The sequence below is a fragment of the Gavialis gangeticus genome, unplaced genomic scaffold (assembly GCF_001723915.1).
Source record: "Gavialis gangeticus isolate Ggan-Ray unplaced genomic scaffold, GavGan_comp1, whole genome shotgun sequence".
Taxonomy (NCBI): domain Eukaryota; kingdom Metazoa; phylum Chordata; order Crocodylia; family Gavialidae; genus Gavialis; species Gavialis gangeticus.
The window spans coordinates 23,235,812-23,245,829 of NW_017728996.1; the positions used below are offsets into that span (position 1 = coordinate 23,235,812).

At 40.9% G+C, this 10,018-nt stretch overlaps 1 protein-coding gene across 1 annotated transcript in view; it reads left to right on the plus strand.

Moving 5' to 3' along the window:
- Positions 1 to 10,018, plus strand: part of SLC27A2 (solute carrier family 27 member 2) — a 59,682-nt gene that overhangs the window by 28,306 nt on the left and 21,358 nt on the right. The window contains exons 2-4 of the mRNA XM_019503823.1: positions 2,918 to 3,127; positions 5,702 to 5,860; positions 6,456 to 6,580. Coding sequence (XP_019359368.1) covers positions 2,918 to 3,127; positions 5,702 to 5,860; positions 6,456 to 6,580 — 494 coding nt within the window. The remainder of the gene's footprint in view (positions 1 to 2,917; positions 3,128 to 5,701; positions 5,861 to 6,455; positions 6,581 to 10,018) is intronic.

The window sequence follows — 10,018 nt, forward strand, 5'->3', positions numbered from 1 at the left end:
AGTCATCACCATCCTCTTCCTTTTTATTCATAAACTGGAGAAGAAAGACAAGCTTTCCTGCTTTTTCAGTTCCCAAGCAATTTCTCAATTTAGAATGAAATAGTCCAAAGGAAGAAGATATTATTTCTACACTTGCAGAAGAAGCTGCTGCTGTTAAAAGCTGGATTATCACTTCAATAGTCTTTGATGGATCCAGGTGCTTAAGTGACTTCCACCAGTTCACTGGGGTGACTTTCTTTAAAACCTCATCAGCAAACATATTTCTTAGCCCTGAAATTGATTGTAATTGGTATTATGGAGAGATAATTGCTGGATGCCCATGTCATAGCCAACTCCTCTTCCTCAGCAGTTATGGATTGACCCTAGTACCAAGTATTGAGAATATTGGCAAGAAAATGAGCTGGAATTAGTACTTGATCCATTCATTTTGTTAATGCCTGTAATTTAACTCTGTCATTGCGTTGTTTTTTTCAAAGGTCTCACACAGTTCCTTCCAAATTTCAACAGCATCAGCAATAAAACAGTGATTTCCCTGCACTTTGTTCAAGGCTACGGAAATAGGCTTCAGGATAGTCAGCATACAATTCTCTTTAACCTAACATTGAGAACTTTGGCTATGACAGTTCCATCTATTTTGTCATGATTTTGTTCACAAATTGTCATCAGATTAGGCTTGCTCTCAATATATCGCTCAAAACAGTCCATGGCTGAGTTCCATCACATCTTGTGGGACAGTTAGTTTGGTTCATTCTGCTTTCTTCAGAGCAGCTGCTGCAAAGTGGTTGTTACAGGAGTATTTTGCAATTTCAGCAACATTAGTCTTTATATCTGGAGCACTGAAGTCTTTGGCTAAGAGCTGCATCAAATGAGCGTTGCAGCCATATGTTAATAGCTTGGGGTTTTCTTCACTTTCTTCTAGATTTCTTCTTATCTTTGATACATTTGCAGCATTGTCTGTGACAAAGCTGCATACTAGACATTTGATTTTTTTCAGTTTGTTATAGCTTTTACTGCTACTTCTTGTAAGTATTCTGCTCTGTGCGCATTTCTTGATGTATCAGTTGTTTCTGTAAGGTAGACAATCCCATCTGTTGTCACACAAGCACCTATTACTGGATCATTGTGGCCATTGCTCCACCCATCAAGACTCAGGTTAACAATTTTTCCCCCCTGGGAACCGTTCAATTTCTTTCTTATACAATTTACCCAGCAATATTGTCTCAAGTAGTATATAATTAGAAGTTACAATCCCTATTCTATGATGGTATCTTTGAGTTTTACCATATCTTAAATTAAAATTATCTTTATATCTTTTTTCTTTTTAATCTTAAAAATATGATTACATTTTTTAAAATCTGATTTAAATTTAAAAAATCCATTTTTTTTTAATCCACCCTGAGGACTCACCAGTTAATTATCAAATATATCTTTGGCTGACTGGGGCAGGTCAACAATTGTAGAAAACACCCCCTTTTGCATGTAGAACATGTAACTTATTCTGGGTCCAGTCTTGCAAATTCTTGCGTATGTATTTCGGTTATACAAAGGGATTCCAGACATGTCTAAGATCAAAGATGCACATGAACATTTGCAGCATCCAGGACATTAGAGAACTGAGCAGTATGTTATTATCATTAGACACCAGTCAGGCTGTCAAGACTTTGTTCAAACATATATTTCAAATGTATCAAGAAAAAAATATATACCATCTTTCCCACTGTTGAACATGTAGAGAGGTAGGGGCATATTCTCAGCAGGATTAATTAATGTGACTATAAAAGGCAACATTGCTTTTACCTTCCTGATTATGGTGCTGTCTTCATCTTCAGCAATGATAAGGGCAGAGTTCAAAATATCCATTGAAGTCAATGGAGCTGTTCCAGTTCACACCAACTAAAAACCTGGCTACTGTTTCTCCACGTGCCACCAGTTTTGATAGTATGTGCTTGGGGTCAGATTTGTCTGTTAGGCAAAACTTCCTTTGACTGACATGAGTTGGGAATATTTGTATGAGTAAATCAAGCAGGATTTGGTTCTGGATGTTCACTTCATTCAGGCAAGCCGGTCTGCAACAGTGGCTGTTTGAGTGGAGATGTTGATGGGGGTCCCTATTAAAACATTTGAATATGTTTGTTCACAGGGCAGTTGTCATGTCCCAGTTTTAAAAGGCTTTTTATGTGCTTTGGAGTATACCTGTAAGATTTCTGCATGATGTTACGAAAATGTAGACTCTTCCTTTTGTTTCCATTCATACAGCTGTCTGGTATTTAAATCATGGCTTTGAGTTTTATTTAGGAAAGCAGCCAATTTGCTGGTAGCTATCCCATCTAAACTAGATCACACTGTTTGTCCAACACAGCAAAAGAGAGACACTAACCTACTGTACATCAAAATAAGCCATGAGTTGTTTTCTGCTTTGCCCCCTTTTTATTGTAATGTTCACTTTTTCTCCCCCTTGCTTTGAGGCTTGCTAAGAATGGAAGTCTTCTTTGGGCGGAGGGCATGGGGGATTTACGTAGTATAAAACCATGGGCAGGCACTCTTCATTTTGTATTAGGAGGTCAGTTCAGTACTTTTTGTGGCAATTTTGCATTGGCTGGAAAGAGGCTTTAAAACCCTCAGTACAGGAGCCCTACATAGGAGGCACAGAGGTGGCTAGATCACCTGTGTGTTCCCCACAAGGATCAGGCCCAAAAACAGGAAGAAATATGTCTGGAGCATTTCTTTTTCCCTGATTCCGGCTTTGTCCTTCCTAGTAGTGAAGGTTGAGGCACAAACTGTTTCTCCTCGGTCCTTTTACCATGTTCTGAACTGACAGGTATGGGTCACCCTAAGTGCCATTAGCACAGAATCTAGCACAAGACAAACCATGGTGAAATTAACCTGAATTAAATTATTTATTCTTTTGTTCTTTAAGAACTGAAATCAGCTATTGAAGAAATATTACCAAGTCTGAAGGAACAAAATGTTAGAGTCTTCTACCTAAGCAGGACATCTGATACGGATGGGGTTGACAGCTTTCTCGATAAAATGGAAAGTGTTTCAGATGAGCCTACCCCACAGTCATGGAGATCAAACGTCACTTTTAAAAGTGCTGCCTTGTATATTTATACCTCTGGCACTACAGGTAATGTAAATATGACAAAAACTAGGGAAATGGATGCATTAAAATGTCATATTAATTGAAGTTTATTTTTCCTTTGTAAACTTGAATTTGTAACCAGGAGCACTGTAATTTTTTAAAAAAATCTGATTTTGTCTGAAAATACCTACCAATGTTACAGGCAATACTTAAGTTTTTTGTACCTGAAAGAGATTAAAGAAAATAAAATATTTCTTCTTTAACTTTGTGCTTTTAAAAGTACTTTTACATACAGTCAAGGCTCCCTTGTTTAAGGCAAGATTCTAGCACACCCGCAGAGGAGAGAGAACCCTTTGGAGCACAGGCAAATATGGCTATAAAATCTCCCAGATTGTCCAAGAAAGTCAAACAGATGCAGTGCCAGGCACTACTGTAAATTTGCACTTTTTAAAATTGCTGAGGTTTCAAAGTGATGATGCCTATTAACTATTGTGAGCACATTTGAAAGTAAACATTTTGCAATTATATGTCAGTGTATAGAGCTATTTGGCTTTGAGTTGTCTTTTTTTAGTAGACATGCTTGTTAGACAAATATTCCTTCCGTTATATTATTTAATGCGGCATTCATTTTTAGCCTTTTGATTAGAGTTTTGTGCTTGAATTAAAATGGAACCAAGTTTGGGCCCTTAAAAAAACATTGAAGATTTGATCCTCAGTGATACAGAGCATCAGTAACTTCCACTTGTTTCAAGAGGAAGTCAAGGTGTGCTCTGAATGTTGAATATGTTAGGAGCTCAGATCCCACCAGTCACTAGGCAGGGTAGCGGTCTCATTGGAAATGGTCCTCGGAGTAAGGATTTCTAGACAAAATGGTAGTGGAGCATAAATGGTAGTGGGCAAACGTAGTGTCCATATTTAAAAAAGGGAAAAAGGAGGATTCAGGGAACTACAGACCAGTCAGCCTCACCTCAGTCCCTGGAAAAAGCATGGATTCACCAAGGGCAAGTCATGCCTGACCAACCTGATTGCCTTCTATGACGAGGTGACTGGCTCTGTGGATGCAGGGAGACCAGTGGATATGGTATACTTTGATTTTAGCAAGGTTTTTGCTAAAATCTCCCACAACATTTTCACAGGCAAGCTAAAGAAGTATGGGCTGGATGAATGGACTGTAAGGAGGATAGAAAACTGGCTGGAGCATTGGGCTCAGAGGGTACTAATCAATGGTTTGATGTCTAGTTGGCAGCAAGTATCAAGTGGAGTGCCCCAGGGGTCGGTCCTGGGCCTGGTTTTGTTCAACGTCTTCATCGATGACATGGAAGATGGCATAGAGTGCACCCTCAGCAAATTGGCAGATGACACCAAGCTGGGGGGAGCAGTAGATACTCTGGAGGGTAGGGCTAGGATTCAGAGTGACCTAGACAAATTGGAGGATTGGGCCAAAAGGAATGTCATGATGTTCAACAAGGGCAAGTGCAAAGTCCTGCACTTGGGACAGAATAATCCCATGCAACAGTACAGGCTAGGGACTGACTGTCTGGGCAGCAGCTCTGCAGAAAAGGACCTGGGGGCTCCAGTGGATGAGGGACTGAATATGAGTCAATAGTGTGACCTTGTTGCCAAGAAGGCTAACGGCATACTGGGCTGAATTGGTAGGTGTGTTGCCAGTAGGTCCAGGGAAGTGATTATTCCTCTCTATTCAGTACTGGTCAGGCCACATCTGGATTATTGTGTTCAGTTTTGGGCCCCCCACTACAGAAAGGATGTGGACAAACTGGAGAGAGTCCAGCAGAGGGCAACAGACATAGTGAGGGAGCTGGAGGACATGACTTATGAGGAGAGGCTGAGGGAATTTGGCTTATTTAGTCTAGAGAAGAGAAGACTGAGAGGAGATCTAATAGCGTTCAACTACCTGAAGGGGGGTTCAAAATAGGACAGAGCTGGACTCTTCTCTGTGGTGGCAGATGACAGAACAAGGAGCGGTGGGCTCAAGTCGCAGCAAGGGAAGTTTAGGTTAGATATTAGGAAGAATTTGCTCACTAGGAGGGTAGTAAAACACTGGAACGGGTTACCCAGAGAGGTGGTGGAATCTCCTTCTTGGGAGGTTTTTAAGACCTGGCTAGACAAAGCTTTGGCTGGGACAATTTAGTTGGGGCTGGTCCTGCTTTGAGCAGGAGGTTGGACAAGATGACCTCCTGAGGTCCCTTCCAACCCTCATTTTCTATGATTCTATGATAAATCCCAGTCCCTGAGGAATGTTGTGCATCCCCATCTATTACACAAGGTTTGTGTTCAAACTGTGTGGTAGAAGGTAACTCTGTTCAATGGAGAGCACCCTGACGTCATGGAAAAACATGCTTAGAGGGGGAGACGCTGCTCTTGACCATATAGTTGTTAGGTGTGCACAAGCCTGTAGCACTACAAGTGAGCTAAATCACCCCAGCTTTATACCTGCTTCATCCAGCAGGCTAGAGTTGTAAAGTGCCTAACCCTAATGCAGCCCATGGTGACTTGGAGAGAAAGGAAATCCTTGCTTCTGACCCCACCTTGAGCACAATCTTGTTTGTTGCACTTTTTCATATGGTTAGTAATTGTATCTTTTCTCTTGTCTTTTCACAGGTCTTCCAAAGGCTGCCATGATTACCCATGAACGCATAATGATAGCTTGTGGTTTAGCCACCGCAAGTAAAATTACTTCTGAAGATATAATATATACTACCCTGCCACTGTATCACAGTGCTGCCCTCCTGCTTGGACTCCACGGATGTATCATGCAAGGTAGAATGCACTTGACAGTTTCAAAGAGTTACTGTGCACATAGGATGGGAGAGCAAAAAGTATAGGCAGAGCTGGCACTGGGGCTCCAGTTCAGCCTCTCAGCTGATGCACCAGCTGGTGAGCTAATATGGTGGTTGCAGTCCCTGAGTATCATTTGCATGGAAACTTGGGGCACTGGATGGCCATAATCATGAAAGCCATGGACCCATTGCTGACTGCTACTCTTTGGCTTTCATGGTGCCAGTGGCACTGCTACTCCATTCTCAGAACCAAGTGGCATATGTCTGCTTCCTTTGTGTAGCACACCCACAGGGCTAAAGAGATGCAGTGCCACAAATTTAATATAGTCTGAAAAACCCCTGGCTTTTTGTTAGACAGTATTAGAATACAAAGCGAATTGCTTGACATGGATTGTATATGAACATACTTACGAGAACTGTCACTTTTTTTTTTTTTTTTTTTTTTAAAGATGAAGCTGTATAGTGTGTCACCCTGCAAGGTTCCTACTCTCTTGCTACTAAGGAAATGGTACACATTTTCTTCACAGTAGAATTATGGTGCCCCAAGTCTTTTACCTTTTCTTCTTTTTGTGTAGGTGCAACCTTAGTTTTGCGCTCCAAATTTTCAGCAACTCACTTCTGGGATGACTGCAGGAAATACAACGTAACGGTTATACAGTACATTGGAGAGGTGCTTCGGTATTTGTGCAATATGCCAAAGGTAACTTTCTGTAGGAGAGTGATTTTTTTTGCCTCTTTGCAAATTTGATAATTACAAATGTGACCTAGATTATCTGTGTAATACTACTAAAAGCTAGATTTTAGTGTATGATCTGTGATCTATAGAGAATGTATTCTATGGTGCATATTGCTTGACTTTGTTTTTAATTTCTCTTTGTATTTTGCTGACTAGCTTTATTAAGTCAATTGGTTTAGAGTGACATTGCAGTCATGATGGTCCAAGGAATATGTGAGAAGAAAAGGTTTTTTCTTGGTAATATATTTTAGTGGAATGACTGTATTGTTTGGAGAGAGATTGGACAATTTTTTGGCACCAAGTCAAAAAGTATTACAATTAATAGCAACTAGATCTTTGTTCAACTGTTTTCCAAATAACATTGTCAGTACTTTTCTAAAAGTTTCTGATTTAAAAAATAATTACCCCAATGACTATTTTGAGTAGCACATTTTATATAATATTGGTGTTGTTTTTTTTTTAAATCAGAAACTACATATATAGCTTTTTCTACCTAAAGAACAACGCAATTTCAATGGAACTTTAAAATTACAGTCAGGACAAGACCCTTGTTCTAAATAGTACACAGTCTAATTGTATGCTAATGTCATATTTTTTTTAAAAAAAAGTACCAGTGTCTTGAACTCAGCATTTTTCTCAGTGGTCTTAGAATCATATAATCATAGAGAATAGGGGTAGAAGGGACCTCCATAGGTCATCTAGTCTAACCCCCTGCCTGAGAAAGGATCATCCTTATCCATCCATCCTATACAAATCCATAATCTAACCTCTTAGTAAAACTACCGTTAACTCTGACACAACACAAGACATAACATCCCAATCTGCCACAGGTAAAGCAGGGGGACCATGGCAGCCAATGTGCTACTTGTGTAAAAGGTTGTCAATATATGCTCAAGAGATCCCAGGCAGAGGGCCATGCCCCCTGCTACAGAGGAAGAGAAAGCCCCCCACAGTCCATACCAAGTCTTGGTGGAGAATACTATTCTATGAGCAGTCAGGATTCTTCTTTCAAATGAACATGCAATTAAAATGAATAGGGGAAGCTTGCACCTACTATGATCTATCTGGCTGAAAACCAAACGTGAACAAAAGGTCCAATTGGGAAATCAAGCACCGTGTCGTTTTACATCTATACGACTAGAACTGGTTTTCAGTAGGCAAGAAACTCTAAACCCAGGATAGCTGGTCACATGAACTTTACAGGTGGAAGTGTTAGAAAAAACTATCCAAATGAGCAGACTAAAGGAATGTGTCTGACTGATAGCATCATCTTAGTTTACTGATACTTTGAGGTCCTCATAATCCAACGTAATTGATCAATTTGAGAAATATGTTAACTAACCAAGCCCATTAACATTTTATGTAGTGTTTTTTTAGAGTATACACAGCTGACTAGCAATTAGAGCAGTGTTAGACAGTGCAAATATGATGTAAAACATATCCATCTCCTTCCCTTGCCCTCTCCTACCTCCATTCTTTGCCTGTGTGGAATGTGGCCAGGATAAATAATCAACCCAAACTTTCTTGCCAATTTTATTTTCTTGACATAAAATATCAAATATGAGGGCTGGCCTGTGATTTCAGTCATGGGTTTCCGCAGGGTTATTCTAAATTGGGCTTAGGGGTGCAAGCCAGATCAAAATCAGGCCCCTACCTTTGTATAGGGTTTCTGTATGACAGTTGAATTAAGCTGAGCAACGAATTAAAGTGACCGTGTAAGTGGGTGAAAATGAGGCTTTGAATCAGACCACCAGTGAAGAGCATCATCCAAAGTCCCACATAGGATGATCAGAGAAAGGTGTAGTAGCAAGGCCCAGTGGAGATATGAGCTGACCTAGAGAAATTGGACTTTTCTGCTGGGCAGTTAATACACCAGTAATGCTGTGAATACTAAGGTCTAAAAACTGAAGAGAGCAACTGTTCATCCAGAGTTGCAGCAATACTGCTAGGACTGTGTAATATTAAAGATAATTGTCCTCCCACAAGACATCCTGATCCTTCTAGCACTGATAAGTACCCATGCTAGTTAACAAGGGTAAACTTGCCTTACTCTGTGTGCTGATATATTCAATATTGGTTACTACCTGTAATTGTGAAGATAGAGGTAAGTGAATGATACCATGTACTCATATTTCACTGAATTTTGTCCTTTGACAATTGGGCCACTTTCAGTCGTGCAATGTACTGGAAGCACAAGTAGTACTGGACTTTGCTGCATTTAACCAGAACCGTGAGGCTTGAACAGCTGTTGGCAGCTTTGCCACCCAGTAAGAGGGCAGTTCAGACAATCAAGGTGACGGGGCTTAGCAAGGCTAGAAATTCAGGTAAAACAGCTTAATCACTAAAGGTGACCTGCTCATTAAATTAGTATTACATAGATGAGAAAATTGCAAGGTTAAAGTTGAAACCAAATGAAAGAACTGAAATGATGGGGTAGTGTAATCGAGTGGCACTGGGCAAGGAAAGCTGGCTTTCTCACAGGTATTATTCATTATTGGTGGCAGCTTATCTATAAAAGATCAGATTTCATCTCAGATCTACACAGGTTACTTTTCATTGCTGAATACAGGAGTGGTTGTTTACATCAGTATTTGGGATTCAGCATCTTTAGAGAAAGCACTTGTATACAAGCAAAGTCTACAGGCTTAGTGTTTAATGCCGGGGGCCCCTACGTGCATTGGTTTGAATGGACATGTCTCCAGAAAGCTGCAGTTAACAGCTTATTGTGTATAAGACCTGGACCTTGTGGAAATTATTATTTGTACTAAAATGGTGGCAGTGAGAGGGCTCCAGGCCCATTGCACTAGGCCTTGTAGGGGCATAACAGAGAAGCCATTTCTGCCTTGAAGAGCTTATGAGTCTAGGCAAGTTAACCTTAATGAGCCTTCCTCTTCACTGCTTTCCTTACTACACCAGCAGCCTTTCTGCAGACTTATCATTTATTACTTTTATTCATGCATGGAATAGAAGGTTAGTATTAGCCATAATTTTACTGCTGTAATGCAGGACCTCCATCTAACCCAGGAGGTGCACAGCCCCACCAGGGAAGACGCCTTGTTGGACCTGGTGCTGGCCACGGGTGACCACCTGGTGAGGGGGCTGCAGGTGCTCAACCACCTGGGCAACAGTGATCATCACCTGCTGGGATTCACTATCCAGCGCAAGGTGGCAAAGGCCTGCAGCAAGGCAGCAGCCCTAGATTTCAGGAGAGGAGACTTCAATGAACTAAGGAGAATACTTGGGGATGCACTGAGGTCCCAGAGGCAAGGGGAGGGGAGCCAGGTTTCCAAGAAGAGTGGTCACTTCTTAAGGAGATGATCCTCCAAGCCCAAAGGGAGGTAATCCCAACACAGATCAAAGGGAGCAGGAGGGCACAAAAGCCCCCATGGCTCACCAAAAGCA